General features: G+C 41.3%; 1 protein-coding gene across 1 annotated transcript in view; it reads right to left on the minus strand.

Moving 5' to 3' along the window:
• Nucleotides 1-562: 562 nt before the first annotated feature.
• LOC138052677 (cilia- and flagella-associated protein 47-like) overlaps nt 563-18,088 on the minus strand; it is a 71,346-nt gene continuing 53,820 nt past the window's right edge. The window contains exons 40-53 of the mRNA XM_068899226.1: nt 16,187-16,441; nt 15,081-15,286; nt 13,464-13,607; nt 12,564-12,682; nt 11,982-12,036; nt 11,404-11,570; nt 10,670-11,014; nt 10,065-10,172; nt 8,246-8,459; nt 7,128-7,305; nt 5,527-6,025; nt 3,826-3,972; nt 2,938-3,099; nt 563-1,101 (exon numbers count right to left, since the gene is read on the minus strand). Coding sequence (XP_068755327.1) covers nt 717-1,101; nt 2,938-3,099; nt 3,826-3,972; nt 5,527-6,025; nt 7,128-7,305; nt 8,246-8,459; nt 10,065-10,172; nt 10,670-11,014; nt 11,404-11,570; nt 11,982-12,036; nt 12,564-12,682; nt 13,464-13,607; nt 15,081-15,286; nt 16,187-16,441 — 2,984 coding nt within the window. The 3' untranslated portion in view covers nt 563-716. The remainder of the gene's footprint in view (nt 1,102-2,937; nt 3,100-3,825; nt 3,973-5,526; nt 6,026-7,127; nt 7,306-8,245; nt 8,460-10,064; nt 10,173-10,669; nt 11,015-11,403; nt 11,571-11,981; nt 12,037-12,563; nt 12,683-13,463; nt 13,608-15,080; nt 15,287-16,186; nt 16,442-18,088) is intronic.

An 18,088-nucleotide genomic window follows, 5' to 3' on the forward strand; every position in this document is an offset into this window, starting at 1 on the left:
TTAAAAACACAACTTTTTCCCTTGCGTCCATGATTGCTTTATCGATTTCCATTTTCAAAGATTCCTTACTTCAGAGATTCCCCGTTCTGGAGGTTTCCTATTTTATTGAGTTCCCCCTTAACTTTAAGAAAATCGTTCCCCGTTCTCTGTTTGCCATCCCTCGATTCCCAGTTCCTAGTTTTTGAGCCAATAGGTTATTTCGAGGTTCATGTTTGCGTCCTCATCAAAGCGAGTCTAAAAGCAAAGTTTTTCTTATGGAAATTAGTTTTTATTCATATTTACAGTAGAACTAATTACAATCATAAGAACTTCGCACTTAGCCTAGCTTTGAAAAGGACGCAGACATGAACTCGGAAATGGCCTAATCCCAAAATAAAACGTAACATAAAATATTAAGCTTATACACGACTGAGACTGTAGCAATATCAGCTGATAATGGAGGCTGCAAAAGCTCTAATTGTTACTATTTAACATTTTAGCGACATTCAGAGAATCTGTTCATCGTTCAAACAACAGGGAAAACGTTTAAAACAAAAAAAAAAGACAAATTTGGTCATCCTCATTGTATGAACACAAAAAAATAAAATCCAGAATTAGAAATAATTATGTACATATCCAACAATACAGTAACAAAATCTTACATGGCTTTGAGTAAATTTAAAATTTTGTCAAAATCCGCTTGCTTCCAGTACACTGAGACAAATACGTCTATGGTTTCATCTAGCTGAGCGTGTAACCAGCCTAACTCCCTTCAAGGGAGACGATACCGCAGTACTTTGTAGCTTCAAGTTCTCCAGTACATAATTTTTCTTCTGTTTAACTGCCCTACGAGATGAGCTCGCACTCGTAGAGAGGATTTTTGCCCGTGCATTGGGTGGGTTGTAGTCAGCGGTTGTGCCTAGGACGTCATATGTCCACTGCATGTCCGATGTCTGGACCACAAGTTTTGCCTTGTGTGTTTTCCCGTATATTTGGGGCTTGTATGCGACCCTAATGAGGGTCCCTTCGGTACCCGCTGGAGACAGCTCTCCAGACGACGGAGTGACCGTAAACTCCTCGTCAGAACTGGGAGCAAAGAATGCTTCGAATGGGAGAGGTTGTCTGAAAGGCAAGAAAATTATTGACTTTCCTCTAAAACGATGGAATAGCATCACACCAGAAAAGTCGTTACTACGATACATCCAACTTCCTTCTTTCATGTTGGAAAGAGTTCCACAAAGATTGGAATGCTCCACCGAAAAGATTGCATTCGGTCAAGCTTTGCGGCTTACCGCAAGTTTTTTTGTGGAAAGCAAATAAAATATTTTCTGCTGTGAAGCGGCGGGGTCGCAAAAGGACTTAAACTTATGTCTCCTCTCGTAATCAGAATAAACAACGGCTAATTTGTTGAGTGGAGAGGTGGAGTTTCTTCCAGCAACTTAAGTTATATTTTTCAAAATCCCAATGCGTTTTGAAAAAAAATTGTTTCGGGTTTTACTTGTCTTATCTTGTCAAAGTACGATTCAAGACCCAAAGTTTCGACCCTCCTGCCTAGTGTCTTCCTTAAAGTGCTCAATTTGACCAACTCACTACACTAAGTGACCAAAGTTTTAAGCCCTTATTTAAAAAAGACACCTGTTTATTTGAGGACGGTGCCTACTATTGTTATTGCGCATACGTTCTGCGCATCACCAGATACTTGGATTTCCTATCGGTAGTGCTTACTAATGCAGGGATATTTTTGCGCGGTTTAAAACTATTCGGAGAAAGCAGAACTTAGCAAGTGCTCTTGCTATCCAAAAAGAAAGCTGAGGGTAGCTATGCATTTTTCAGAGATAATTAAGATATAATTTGGAAAGGAACGCCATAACTTGCTTTGTATCAGTAAAGCTTTTTGCTAATATTGTTGATTAATTATCTTTGAAAAATGCGTGGTTACCCCCAACTTTCTTTTTGAAATTTAATAACACTTGTTGAGATCTGCTTTTCCCGCATACCCATACAACCGCGTTAAAATACCTTTGAATTAATAGGCACCGTCCTAAAGCTGGAATTTTCCTATTTAATGGTCCGCCATAACTATCTTTAAAATCTCGAGAGAACTGGATCGAGGAGAAAATGACGTCAAAGACTCAATAGTTTAAGAATGCAATGCGTGTGTACGCGGCTGAATTAAATACAGCACGGGAGTTTCGGGCTTTTAGACTGTTGAACTCGTGTTTTGCACACATAATAAGCTACGTTTACAATCTGAATTTTAAGCTAGTGAATAAATCACGTCTCTTTTCCCAAGATTTAACCCTCTGAGATCCAATCGATCATTTTGAACGTGAGTAATGGCGGACCGTGAAATCCAAAACTTACACTCAAAGTAAACGGCCTTTGGATAAAAATCAAAGCTCAAAATTTTGCCAGTCAGATGTTAAGCAAACACACTTTCAAAATCTGAAGGAAAAAAGGAAGTGATTTTCTTGATCACAGGGGCACTTAAGTTTAAAACAGATTAGCACCAAGCCGCGTATGATTGTCAATTGCAATGTGAACCTTAATGTTTACCGAATACGTACTGCTATCAAATTCCAAAAATTCATCACTTTGGAAGGCATAAACGTTGTAAAAATAGCAGCGGTTTCGGTATGCCGTTGGTGGTCCAAATTCGCGCTCCAGAAAGTCGGAATTAACTTTCAAGACTTACATGGACGATGACATAGTGCTCCCGTGATAGCAACAGCAACCCAAAAAGTAATGTGATACACATCATATCAACAGAAACTTAGCCACCAAGAGGAGAACATTGGAGAAGGTACACTTCTCCTTTTTTTGTAATCGTTTCACTGGTTATATATGTAATGGCTTGCAACAAGATTGAATTAGATAAGTGTGGAGAAGATATACTACGCAGAAAAACCAGTCTCAACAAAGCAGTTTTCATTCGATCGCCGTACTGACTATACGCACCTCATTTGACTGGTCATGCGGAAGCCCACAACTGAATCCTTGTTAAGTCCAACAGATTCGATGGTGATAATGTCATCCACTTCCGGTTCAGTGGCCAACAATTTGAGCGGAAACCTCCACACTCCACCGGAAGTTGCTGATATCACAAGTTGGGTTTTGTGACTGCAAACGGAAGAAGGAGATCAAAGAGGTGAAAAAAAAAAAACAAACAACCCCATAAAAGCTGACTATTTGCCTCCTGTTTTCTCTTTTTTTTTCGTACCTGTCCTTTCCCTGCTGAGCAGAGGTCTCTTTTCGTTTTGCGTTCGCTGGGCTGACGAGTGCGGGAAAAGAGACCTCCGCCATTGGTCGAAACCACTTTGATCCAACCGCCGTCCACGACAATGGACGGGACTGTTCACAACGCATGTCCCATGATATGTTTGCTGACTGTGACTTGAGCCCGCTGTGTTTCGCGTATTCCTTTACAGTAATTTCGCTGTTGTTAAGTCAGCCCGCACTAAGTAGCAGCCGCGCATGCTCAACACTGTGAGTGAGGTCTAACGCGTTTAAAAAAATAAGGGTTTGAGAGTACAAAATTTACACTACCTAACTTTGTAATATTGGAATAACTATATAGGATAACATAACACGTCATTACGTCATCATTCAAAATGGCGGCACCCGGAAAATTTGAAAACAAAAATAAGCCATTCTTAAATTCGTTTATTTCAGATACAAACACTTTCCTTCGAAAAAAATATAGAACATTGGATTGTACATTTTTCGCCCCGTGGTGAAAGTTACCTCTTTGTTGCAGTGGAGGTTCCAGACCGGACGGAGAAGTATATGGACAGGATGTCAAAGAGAGAAGTCGCGATAGTGAACAAGAAATAAACGAGGACATACCTGAATGGTTTGAAAGGCGAAAACACAAAGTTGAAAACAAGAATGACAACTCCAGATACTTGATTCTTCATTTTTCTCATTAAACTCACACCTAGTGATCTCTCAAGACAGGACTGTGATTCAGCATCTTCGTAAACGAGTTCATACCTACAAAAGAGAAGGCGAGTTCTATTGACTTTTGATGTATGTAAACAGAAGCGGGGTTAACGTTAGCGCAGTGGTGAGAGCACTTGGCTGCCCTGCCAACAATAAAGTGACTTGAAGCTATGTTTAAGGCAAACGGCATTTGTGTCTTGTCAAAACTCAAAGTAACCAGTTTATTCAGTTTTAGCTCATATCGGGCAAATTGTCAAAAGTGAGAGAAGCTAAAATAAGTAAATGTTTATGCTTTTATAACAAGCAATGAGTAACATGCCATTTGCACTTTCACGTAATAGCAATGTTGATTATAATTAGCTCAGTCTTTCTCATGTAAGAATTCATCTCATCTCATTTCATTCATCGGGAACAAATAAGCCCAACAAATTGACCTGTTCCCAACTGTGTGGCTTCATAGCTCAGTTGGTATCGCATTGCACCGGTATCGCAGAGTTCATGGGTTCGAATCCCGTTGGAACCGCCTGAATTTTACAGGCGTCTATAAAAAGCGACAATAGGACATTTTACAATGACTGCAAAATTCTCGCGCGCTCATTGGCTAATTTTTATCGTCAATAAGCGGACAGGCACATGAATTTACAATTTATGCGATAATGACGTGATATTGCTCGCGTCAGATTGAAGTTTCTTGCATTTTTGTCTCGTGTTCCTCTCGTGTTTTGACTTAATTTTGACCCCTCTGCCTTTTTGTTATTGTAAAAAACAAATTGATGTCAATTTTTCATGCGTCTGTCCTGTTATTGACAACGAATTTCGTCATAATATTGTCAAAGTAGTCTGCGAATCCACTTGGCTATCGCCTCGTGGATCCACAGCTACTTTGACAAATTCATGATCAATAACAGGGCAGACGCATGAAAAACTGACATCAATTTGTTAATTTGCATGATGACACCATTTAAGTACAAGTACCAGAATCCTACAGGTTTTTCTTGTCTCATGCTAATTAGAGCTATCAGTAGTCTGGCAACTTACAATCATGGACAAAAGTATCGAGACAATTTACCAAAACCAACGCTTTCGAACTAACAATAGTATTTTGTATTTAAATGAAAACACCTTTTTCATCTGTAGTCCGCCCCCTGTGCCCCCCCTCCCCTCCCCTCCCAAAAAAATGTTGCAAAACACTTCGTGGGTGTTTATTTGTTTCCAACATTGACAAACGGGCAAGGGAAGGCTACCTTTCACGAGGAGAGAGAGGACAATTTACAACAAGGGAAAAAAGGTTGGTAGTTTTCATGTGTCTCAACAACTTTTGTCGATGATTGGTAGCTACCTGTCCCCTTCAGACACGTTCCATGCATTTGGATACTGAGTTGCTGAGAAATTGCAACTGAAATTTCCTTTAGGCAAAAGTATTCAGTTTAATTTTTTAAGTTGATTTATTTTCCTAGTTTTGTTTTTTTAGAAAGATTATACCACAGTGCTGAAATTCGGGTTTCTTTTCTTCTTACTTTTTAGCCTTTTGTCTAAAATCCCACCAATAATGTTCGAAAAGGCCTGTCCTGGTGTACTTACAGATTATATATACCAAAGACGTACCTAAATTCTTCCGGAACATTGAGGTAGTCCACTCCATATTCCAATTCTCCGGGCATACGACGTCCCAGTAGACTTATCGGGGTAACACTTGGATACCGTCCTATCCCCGCCCCCACAGAATTAGGAGCCAGTCCAGTGAGCGACACTTCCACCCTCTCTTCCACGCGGCTCCGAGCCTTGCATTCAATACAAGGGGCCTGGGACTCCTTGATAGGAAGGGACTCAGGAATCCCCCTAACGGGGTATATCCAATGGAGATCATTGACCATGCGCGTACTCATCATGCTGGGGTAGTCACCGCCCCAGGTGTCAGTGGGATCTTCTCTGTGTATAGTTACAGTGACAGTAGCTTCATACAGCTGCATGGTGTCGGGTGCAAAGGAGATTGGGATATCTAGACTCGCTCCAGGCTCCAGAGGGATGCTTTTGACACGTTTGAGAAGGAGACAGAAAACCGATGCTTTGGGCTGAGAGTCAAGACGCATGCTGAATAAAGCACCTGGGGAAAAGTGCGGTAAAGAGTGATATTTGCGTTAGCCTAAATTTCTGCTGCCTCCTAGGATCACTGAGAGTACTGAGGACTTGGCTAAAATTCACGCAATATTCCAACAATTGGATACTACCAGATGTGATTATCTATTTTGAGACCAGTGTTGGGAGAAACGGATTGCCAATAGCTGTTTAAGATTACTTTGCAATGGTGGCTAAAAAAACTTAAACCGAAGTAAAGAAGTGCAACAGGTAACGGGCCACAGATCCTTACCAAGAGAATATGAGGTAAGGGAGCGAATCCCTGTTTCCATGACAACTATTTGAAATCTACTTTTAGATAGCACCCGTTCTGCGAGGGTTATTTTTATCTCTTGTTACCATGACCGCGCGGTCCATTTTCACATCAACTGACCAATAAGGCGTTGTCGTCTTTGAAATAACCACGCAGTATGACACGGTAATAATAATACATTTCAAATAAATTTCATCGCAATAGGGCAAAATATGGGGGATTCCCTCTTCTACTTCACACTCTCCTGTCCTTACACAGACAGCCTGCCACTAATGCTCTGGTCTTTACTTTACTGAGAATTGAACGTGACTCGGTTGTCAATTGTGATTTTTTAAGGACAGTGCCTACTATTGGTATTGCGCATACGTTCTGCGCATCTGGAGATACTTCGGTTTCCTATTGGTGGTGCTTACTAATACAGGGATATTTTTGTGCGGTTTAAAACCATGCAGAGAAAGCTGAACTCGGCAAGTGCTCTTGGTTTCCAAAAAGAAAATTGGGGGTAACCATGCATTTTTCTGAGATTATCAAGATTCGATTTGGAAACAAACGCCATACATTACTTTGTATTTTAAAGCTTTTTACAAATATTGCTGATTAATTATCTTTGAAAAATGCGTGGTTACCCTCAATTTTCTTTTTGGATTTGAATAACACTTTTTAAGATCTGCTTTTCCCGCATGTTCATAAACCGCGCAAAAATACCTTTGAATTAGTAGGGAACGCCCTTAACAGAAAGAACGACAGATTACACCGATCACTCAACCATTAAGCCCAAGCGGAACACAGATATTCAATGGCTCCTGATAATACTTACCAGTTCGGGACAAAAGCCTTTCCTTCATGATCACGTCCACAGTGACTTGTCTGTCAGTTGGATTTTTGAACGGAATAATCACCGACGAATTTCCACCCAATTGTGAATAGAGATTGATAGGATCCGCTGCACCAGGCATCATTCCCGTGCCGGATGCGTGAAATACCCAGCTACCCAGCTAACAAAATGAGATAAGAATATCACGTTACCGTTCGGACAAAAAGTGACTAATGGACTATCGTGTTACTGGACAACCTACTGAATTTGCATATTCGTGACACTGACTTCGTTAAATTAGATTTCTAGTTAGTTCGGGCCGCCTTCAAAGAACAAATACTGCAGTGAAATCATACCGGACGGAAGAGAATTTCTTTTCCTTTAGATTCTTTTGCATATGGTTTTGTACAGTTTTCTCGATTTGTTAGTTAATTCTTGTGAACACCGTTATTCTTGGTTTGCGCGTCAAGCAAGGAGACAAGAAAATCTTAGAATGAAAAGAAATACCATACGCAAGCCACGTATCAAAGTCTAGGGGGCGAGATTCGAGATTCGTGTCTATGGCAAAAGGCGTACGTCGAAATGTAATCTGCGGTTAGTTAAACCTCATCTACTTGAATCTACTTGACTTCAAGCCAGTTGCTTGCCTATTAAGCAATCGAACAAATTGAGAGAAAAAAAAGATGAAAAACACTTTATTCAAAGAAGGATGCGTATTTACAACCTCGGTTCAGTGTATTTTCCCACAACAGGTGGAATTAGGACATGCTGATTTTTGGTGAGGCGGAGAAAAACGCTCTCAGCAGAGTCCAGAGCCAAAACGAACTCAATCCACTTTGACAACAACCTGGATATTGATCTTTCAATACTGATGAGAGGCCTCTTATCACTACGCCTACAACACGGGATATTCTCAGTTGGTTACCCTTTGTCAGTTTCCTGTTGGTCTTGTCGTAGATGACAAAAAAAAAACGAGAAAGGAACTGATAAGCTCGTATGAGAGAATTTTCAATAGTTGTATGACGAGCAGCAGCCGTCGTTGGTGGTTGAATGAATGAATGAAAGCTACTTTCTTACCTAAAGTGAAGCGGATGTTTAATATCAACACAAAGCGTATTTACCTGAGGGCACTGAAAGGAAATTTCAGCAGCATGAAGACGCCCAATAGCCGATGGTGTAAACTTCAGTGGTACCTCTAACAGGCTGCCAGCTGCCAGAAGAATCTGTGAGGAATTGTCTAGTTCCAGGTTGAAGTTTGCAGGATTTGTACACTGAGGAGTCAACACAAGTGATTCGCCTGTAGGATTCTGAAGGCGAATCATCTGATACGTAGACCTGAAAATACCAACACTACATTAGTTGAAGAAACTGCGTGATCAAAGAAAGTAGCTGTAGGCGGTGAAAACACACAGAATTCCAATTATGTAAAGTCGCGTAGAATAATCTTATCTTAATCTCAGGAAATTTTTTAAACTATTTTGTTATTAGAACTCAAAACGGTAAAATGAACCTAAACTAGAATCTTTTCCGTTGATAAAATAAGTCCTTCCCTCAGAGGCAAACATTTCACCATTTTCGGGCCGAAATTTCGCTTTTTATGTGTTGCGCAGGTTAGGTTAACTTATCAAGCCTTGCAGTGGACCAAAGCAGGAGCTATAGCATGGGGCCTGGCCCATTTGACATCACTGTCTACTTTGCCAACAAATGTCCTTAGGTATGACACACAAACTCAAGAATGCCACACCACTGCATCTTACAGGCTCCGTCATTAGGGAGCTTAAGCACGCGCGTTTTTGAGACGCGGACGGCAACCGGAAGAGAGCATTTCGCGTGCCAGGGCAGTGGTGTCTCCCAGATTTTTATACTAATCATCTCTAATGGAGAAACGATACTTTGCAATGTAAATGTGGTTGTGTGAAGACAAGTTAAAAGGGAAAACAGCTCACTTCCGGTTCCCGTGCGCGTCCCAACAAACGCGCATGCTTAAGCTCCCTACTGTGGTCAAAGAACGGCTAGTGCGGCATTGCTCCTGGTTTTGGATGGCGCCTTAACGTGTTGTATTTACTTGAATTAATAGGGACCTTAAGATCCAAAACGGCGACGTCCGCGAAACCGTCATTTAAGATTGGTAGTTTATGCTTCTCAAAGTGCTTCGTGATTATTCCAGTTTGTTCATGAAAATTGTGTTGTGCAGTGTGGCCCAGTGGTTAGGGCGCTTGCCTTGAGATCCGGAGATCCCGGGTTCAAGACCCACTCTGACCATTTGCTGAATTTGTCCCTGGTAGTCCCTGGTTCAACTTCTCAGTTGCACTTGTAACAGTTGTTGTTGTTCTGTTCCGTTGTTTCGTTGATTGTGTTTCATTGGCCCTGAAAAGCCCCTATGGGGAGAGGTCAATTAAGTATGTATTGTATTGTATTGTATTGTACCACCAAGTATCGAAACTATCCAGGAACTGAATTGGGAAGAACAGTGTTGAAACTTAGAAATAAAATAAAACATTCACCCGTGTGTGCTTTCGTCTTCCTTAGAACTTGAGATTTGGTCATTTCACGTTGGAGATTGGCACATAACGGGAGAGATAGGTACCAAACTTCAAATCGCAAGTGCAGAGCCATTGTTTTGCTCATTCAAGTCTATTGTTTGGTGGCTTTCTCGCTAAATTGCCGTCCTAGATCTTAAGGTCCTTCATATGCTCTGTACACGACCCCAAAAGCTTCATGTTTTAAGTATCACCGAGTACATATTTAAGGTTCTTTACTCGACTTTGTGGGCGGCAGGGTGTCCGAGTACGATTTTAGCTCTTAAATTCATGATCTCCCCCTCTCATTCTGCCATCCGGAGAGCAGTCCTCAAAAGAACAGATTAAACCGAACATTCCGTATATTCCTATCTAAAATAGTCCCCAAAGAATCCGTCCCAATATTCTCGCAGCTACTTACTTTCCAAGCTCGGAGTGAACTGTTGGCAGGTGCACTGGTAGAGGGGTGGTAGCTTTGAGGATGAGGTCATACCAAAATTCTCCCACAGCTTCACTTTGGAAAATCACACTACAAAGAGAACAAAGCCGGTAAATATTACATTTTTATTAATATTTCGAACACTGAATCTCAAATGCTTTTCTCACATGTGCGAAGCACATCATCAACAAGTATTTTATCAAAAGGACTTTTGTGAGATATTTGCGTACTTTCCGTCAATATCGTAAGACATCGGTTTCCAGTTGAAGGCTATTTCCTAAGTTTACGGGCCATTCTCAAGTGGACTGAAGAATTTTCATGAATTGCGCTGGATTTAGAATTTTCAATTCTTGTCTTCACATTGCAAGATGTATTTTTCATACATCTTCCATGATCGTTGCAAGCAACCATGCGTCGTCACCTGTATTTAGTACAGAGGGGGCTTTGCAAAGGAGAGTAAAGGACTAGATAAGGTTATGCTGATTAAGGCAACGCGGGAAGCTTACTTACGCTAAATGAAAAAATACAGCTTTTTAAAATAATACAAACCTAGACAAACCTTCTCCCCAGAAGAACACATATCTCACCTTCCAGTATATTCACCAATCACTGTTGGTGCGAATGTCACGTGATAGGTGACCTGCTGCCGCGGGAACAAAATGATCCTGGGCTCGCCGGTTAGAGCCTCGCCATCGATGAGCACGTCCATAACAATCCTTTCTCGAGTCGGGTTTGTCACTGCAATGTCCACTGCCACTGCCGAGTGAGCGGCACAAGTGACTTCTAGGGTCCTTTCCGGATGGGGTGCTGAGGCTTGTATCTCAATAGTGTACCACAAACGGTAGGGGCGCGTGGTGGTACTCACAGCGGAGCCCTTATTCTCTGCGATCTCATTTTGGTCATTCTCCTCAACTTCATCATCGTCGACAGTTCTGTGGATAAATACAACACGATAGTACAAACGATCCTCAAAGTACGGGCCCCAGTTTTTCAAAAGCCAGATAACATTGTCTGATGAATAAGTCAAGCAACCGTGAATACGCACTCTAAGCACATCTTTGTAAAGATGAATGGACTATCAAACTGAATTTAATAAGAAGTGTTAAATTAAGACAAAGCCCTTACATGGGACGAATTATTCGTAACTTGATTGGCTATAAAGCTAAATAAGTCATTTTTTTCGAACGGACCGACAATGTGGCTCGAGAACTTTAAACCAATACTTAAGCCTATTTGAACGAAGGCGATCGTGAACTAACTTATATAACTTCCTTTTTCAGATTCCTTTTACAAGCTTCTAAAAATGAGTGAAGGATTTCACCTTGGCAAATGAGGGCTAACACTGGCTTCCACAGGTGAGTCAAATGAAACAATTCCACTAAAAGTGCCTCGTCTCCATGGAGAGACAGTGATCAAGTGCTCGGCCGTTTTTCCTGGAAGAACAGTGATTGTAGCTGGTCCACTCACGATATCTAGGTCGGTCTTGACCTAACAGAGCACAAGTAAAATAGCATGCTTGTTAAATTTCGAATTTTAAGATTTTTCTATTTGATTTATAAATTAAATGCACATCCACATTCGAACTTCCAAATCTGCTTAAGCGTCTTTACAAATGTAACATAAGCAAAGCGAAAACAGAGTTTCATTATATAGATTCAGATACATCACGTAAAAAGACTTATAAATTTATAAGCCCATTTTTATGTATATGGCTGTCCGTCGTAACCGACGTTGACTGTCTTGAGTACTGACTCAAGCACAGGCTGTCATGTGGGCGATCAGATCTGCTCGGGATCGGATCTGCAGTATCGCTGGCAATTGGTGCATTATAAACCAATTTAAAACACGATTAACAACACTGTAGTGTCTTCCTGGCATCCGTTATTCTCATGTACTAACCTGGAATGTGAGTTTATCTTTCGTAACGTTTGGTACTTGTAGAGTGTAAGTGGCGCTGTCAACAAGAATTTGGACATTATCATTAGTGTCACTAAGTGTGACTGAGTACCAACTAAATCTCAAAGAAAAACAATTATACCGAAGCTGGAGGGATAGACTACAAGCGTGTAACTTCGATGTACTAGAAATAAGGGTACATGTAGGTAGGGCGATGATTTTTTACCTTTAATCCCCCAAAAAATATATATACAATTCGGAATAAAATATATTCGATATAACAAAGCCTCACTGTATCCTCCATAAACAAAAAGGGATACATTATTACGAATACACAATAAGCACTCTGAAAACCCGCGGGTGCCGGGGTGGGGAAAAAATGGTCGGTAATGGCGGGGGCAGGCAAAAACAGCTGTCCACATTCTTTCTTCCACTCAGCCAGACTTGGACAAGAAAGTTGCGTTTATGTATCAAAAATTAGGTAAGTTGGTCGTGGCCTAAAGGATCACCTGCGAGACAAAATGTCTTGTGAACTGCGCATTTCGCATAACAAAATTGTCCAAATTGTGAGAGTGTTGCCGTTACCTTTCCTTAGCGGGGCACTCTATCAAGATGTGGTCCAATGGAAGCGGTTTCTGTCCTGTTCCTCGCAGCCTATAGACCTGTTCATTCCCATCTAGCGTGTTTGTAAGCGTCAGTTTTCCCTCAATAACGAAATCGTAAAAATGACATCTAAGTACTCGCTCAAATGGTACACGCGGGCGGCAATTAAGCGGGCGTGCATCTAATTGGGTGCATTTTCGGACATAGAGCGGTTTTCAATTGAGTGTCGAAACTCATTAGCGAATTGCTTTGGTTATGCATTACTTAATTCAGTGATTGGTTCAAAGTTCTCGCGCCACTTTTTCAACCAATCAGAAGTGAAACCAAAACCAATCGTGGCTCGCGCGTGCACATTTTCCCGCGCTTTGTATCGGCTACGTGTAATTTCTTCGAATTTTCATTTGTTTACTGGATTGTCTCCGTCCTTTTTGATTGGCCAAAGTAATTACTTTGGTTTTGGTTTGACGACACTCCATTGAAACTCGCTCTATGTGCATTAACTTCGTTTTCTCAGGTCGTACCGTAAGCTAAGGCACCTTGTTTTTCCAGTTCAATTTGAATAAATTAATTTGGAAAAAACGCGGGCTACCACTTCTAGTAAGAGAAATTAATGACAGTAAGAGGCAATGAACGAAAAAACAGAACAATGAACGACGGGGGACAAACACACTATGGAAAAACTGCTCCCTCGCTTTTACATTACCAACCGGTTAACCTGCCACTGTATAGATTCCTCACAAACGACGGGTAATGAATCACTATTTCTTCGGACAAACTAGCAAGTCAAGCTAGTTTAACTACACGTGCGTTAACGTTTTCTAGCTTTAAGGTAAGGTTGAGAAGTGTAATCAGATTGCAAGTGAAAGGTCTTCGTGTACTTACCTCAACGCTACCCTCGTAAGATGGTCTGAACATCAGGGGATAGTGGGTGGTGAGGCGTGATTTTGCGACCATCACCGGTGGTCCGTAGAACCCCTCCCCTGTAATGGTCGCCGCCAGATGCCAATCATGGTTACTTTGATTGACCTGCCCAGAGAAGACAGACGTTAAAGTTTAGAAAATTGAAACTGTTAATAATTAACATTTAACTTGAACACCTTTGTTGAGTGTGTACCGAATGCCAAGTAACTGATGAGCCGTGGAGGTCGCCAGGTCACCGCCATTCGGCTTTCCCTGCACCAAGGCAACACGGAAAGCCGAAAAAATTCTGAAGAAAGATTCATTTTTCAAATCGGGTCCCTCACTCCCGAAGGAATTAAAGAACGCTTTTCTTTCGAAGACTTTTTATCCTCCATTTTGTTATAGTCACGATTAATTAGTAATAGGACTTCGTGTCGTACAATTCAGGGGTAATAAAGTCTGCTACGAACCTAGTGGCCCATCAGGCCTGCGCTTATCTCCGGTTACTGTAGCATGAAGCGACTAGAAGTATTTCTACTCCCCTCTAGATGGGATGCTAGTCCATCGCAGGGTTACCCCCAGCATTAAATTTGCCGGTACCCACTTATACACCTGGGTGAAGAGAGGCACTGTGAGAGTAAAGGGTCTTGGCCAAGAACACAACACAATGACCCGGCCAGGGCTCGAACCCGGACCGCTCGATCCGGAGACCAGCGCGCTAACCGTTAGGCCACCACGCCTCCCATTCAGGGGCAATCATGCTCGTAATTTCAAATCGGCCGAGCGCGCAAAATTACTCCGATCGATTACTCCCTGAATAGGCCAGTTTCGTATTCTAACGGTTGGACTGGATCTAGCATGAAATGGAGGCTATTGCGGGCAAATTAATTTGCATTTAAAAAGATTTGCCCGCATTAGCCTCCATTTCATGCTAGGTCCAGTCCAACCGTGAGAATTCGAAAATGGTCTATTGTACTCTATTAGTTCGCTCTGACAAAGGGCTGACGTCCGAAACGTCAACTTTCCAAGTTCTTTTCGGTGGTCAATTTACCATATACCCCGCCCAATTGATAAGTTACCCATTTCTGTGTTTCACTTCTTCACTGACGCTCACCAGTTTCTTTAGAGACTAAGCCCCTTTAAAGCCACTAATAAGGCAATTTACATTCGTTATTTGACTTTAGTTACGCTGGTAGAATCTCACAATCGGGCAAATTGGCTCGGGTTAGCGAGTCTTAAAACCATCCAAAGCACTGAGCTGACACTGAGGAGAAAATAAATGGTCTTTCGATAAGAAAACTCAAGGTAAAGGTAAAGTAACTGAATTTAACGTCGGTAGTTCCTTTAGCTACGAGGCTGCCATGTACCAATGGAAGCCGACGGTGCGTCCTTTAAGAGTGCTCCGTTTTACGGGTATTTACAGCTATAGCTACACGGATCAGAGAAAAGTCGAAACAGACGTTGAAGTCACCAAGGATCAAACTGGGAACCTCTTGCTCTGAAAGCCAAGCACGAGCCAACTGGGCTACGCCTCTCTCTTACAATCCAACCTTGGCAGAAATATACGCATTTATATGCTAAATAACGAAAACAAATTACCACTGGTATATCCTGCGAAACGGATTGATGTGCCGGTGACGTGAACTCCAGCTCAAGAGCTGAGCCCTCTGGCGTCACGGTACACTCCAGCTGATACACTCGGATGTCATGCGCAGACTTCAAGGTTATTGTACATGGGTAGTGTCCAGGTCCTTTCGGCTGAAAGGTCACGGGTAAAGATATTGTGTTCTTTGGTGAATTGCGTCCTGTAGAGGGTAAACCAATAGATATTGAGGAAAATAACAACTTGAGTTTGATAATTATTGCTTTACAGATCTAATGATAGGAGGTCCAAAATGAGATGTTACATGAGGATACCAATGATAAAAGGACGAGCTCAAAGAAACGAGTGAAGAACCAGCACTCCACGTTGAGTGATTATTTTCTCAAACATGGTTAGGTTGAGCTTCTTATCCTCATTGTTTGTTATTGCTAATTTATGCAAATGCGACGTAAAAACAGTGGCTACGAGGGGTAATACTTGACATGCTTAGCGGGAAATGACTGACGCCTGGCCAAATGTCCCTCGATAGTCCAGGTACTTGCTCGACTCAAATCTATAGGTTATCATGGTTCAGTGTGAGGTTGTCAGTCAATGTTCAGACCTAACACTGTTTTAAACAACTCAGCCCTGATCTTAGTTTAATACCAACTAGGTACAATACAATAACAATTTACAATCAATGACGATCAAATGTCACTGTATTTAGGAAATATAAGCTAATCGACAATTTTCAAATTTTCACGGCTGGACTGGATCTAGCATGAAATGGAGGGTAATGCGGACAAATCTTTTCAAATGCAAATTAATTTGCCCGCATTAGCCTCCATTTCATGCTAGATCCAGTCCAACCGTTAGAATACGAAACTGGCCTATTGGAAAGCTTGAAAGAGTGATAATGCCAAGATGAACAAGGTTAAATATTTACATATTACTTGTTCGCGCACATGGCTCCCTGTGAAGAATATGTTACTTATGAGTTATCCTATAAAGGTCTTTCGTTAATGTAATTTGGTATGTGTCTTTTTCCCTTTTCATATGCGATTGCTGACAATTTCTAAATTGCAAAAAAATCAATTAATGACTTTTGCACTCTTTAACTTACCATTCTTGTTACTTATGCTTGCGGGGATGGTGACCTTGGAAGCAGCAAGGAAGAACTTGGAGCTTAATTCTGTATGAAATTCAGTGACCTCCTTTTCGAAGGCCTCCTTCGTACCGGGGTCTCCCGCATGAAGGAATGTGTCTCCTCCCAGACCCAGCGCGGCAACACTGGCTGTGACGGAGCAACTGGTCAGCGTGCCGGTTAGTTTACGGCGCTGAAGCTCTCGTTCTGACATGCGCTGTTGAGCGGCAATCGCTTCAAACGAAAAGAAAAATAGACGGCAAAAATAAGTCAAACAGCCTAAGAGAAATTGAATTCTAGACAGTACGCTAAATTGTGTTAAAGCAGAGGATGGAGGAAGTAAGCATAAACACACAAAATCTGTCTCTGACTGTAACTTACAATGAACAGCTTCATTTTCCGAGCCGTACGTCTCATATTTACGGCGACAATGTTCTCATGACGGTAGCATAACATGAAAAGCTCTTTTTTTCTTTTACTGGCTATTATTTCGCCGCAATATGAGCTATAAACAGTGTTTTGTCAGCTGTGAGTTTCGACTTTGTACATGGCCCTAACAATTCGCAAACCGGCATAATGCATGGAAACCCACGCGAAACATAATGCAAGTTGTGACCTTTTTGTTTGCTACAACGATATGCAAAGAAATGCACGTAATTAGCAACAAGCCGATTTTAATAGAATTACTTTCATATGACCTTGGAAAATAAAATCAAAAACAGATCGTAAACAAAAATGCAAAACATTTAATTGGCTTATCGAACAAAAACAAATGAGCGCGAACTTTCGTTGGCTTAGCGAACGCGGATGCAAACAATGTCATCTCACCATGGAATTTACTGGAAAGCGATCGGCTTTTGCTTTATGCAGTGATGTAATTGGGCAATCGAACTGTTTACTGCCCACATTAAGAGTTTCCCTGGCAGGAATAAGGAGAAGCTTTGTTTTAATCTTGCCAAACATTGGTCCGTGAAACAAATTGAGAACACTTTTTCGAGGTCATACGAAAGTCGCTCTAAGCGTTACGAACGAAAGTATCCCCTTGTTCCCCTCCCCAAGTTCAACAACACTTGTGTCTCAGTATACAGACAATTAACGTAACGAAGTGCCTCCTAAAATCTACTGCCAAAGAACAGAAAAACAGCTGCATTTGCCGTGGTCTTTTGCCAACACTTAATTACCTCATAGTTGAAAAAAAAAAAAAACCTGGGCGTGCATTTAATTTCTGGACATAACTGCACCACCAGGAACTCACCATTGCCAAAAACGAAACCCGACCCTGAATGAAATTTAAGCATTAGTTTCCGCATGCTTTTGAAAGGTCACTGCATCACAGTTCCTTTCTGGAGACAAGGGAGAAAAGCTTTCATATTTAAATGTATCTCTAAATAGTGGCTAGCTCTTGACGGCAAGAAAAAAATTAACTCGGAACAAAGACGAATAGGCAACAATAGAATAAGGACACATTACAGCGCACCTAAACTCAAATATTTTTCGTTCCTAATATAAATCTCCCATCCAAAGCAAACATATGTCGCCAAGTTGTTCAAAAGCCGATTAACGCTAATCCCAGGTTAAAAATTAACCAAGGAGTTTATTTCTCTATTCTCAAATGCTGTTCAACGGTGATATTCGATAAAACTCTACATTAGAAGAAGTCAAATTTGAAAACAAAATAAAGCAAAAGAAACTTTTACGAAAAAAATTGAAAACATGAAACAAAGTTTACGCTAATCCTGGATTAAGTTAATCAGCTTTCGAACAACCGGGCCCAGAATTTCGCGTTTTCTGTGTCGTGCAAGCCACGTAAAATCATAAATATTCTTGGTCTTTGGCCATTTCAACTTAATCAAAAACAAAAGTAAAATGCGCTTTATCATT

Source organism: Montipora capricornis, chromosome 6 (assembly GCF_036669925.1).
Source record: "Montipora capricornis isolate CH-2021 chromosome 6, ASM3666992v2, whole genome shotgun sequence".
Classification (NCBI taxonomy): domain Eukaryota; kingdom Metazoa; phylum Cnidaria; class Anthozoa; order Scleractinia; family Acroporidae; genus Montipora; species Montipora capricornis.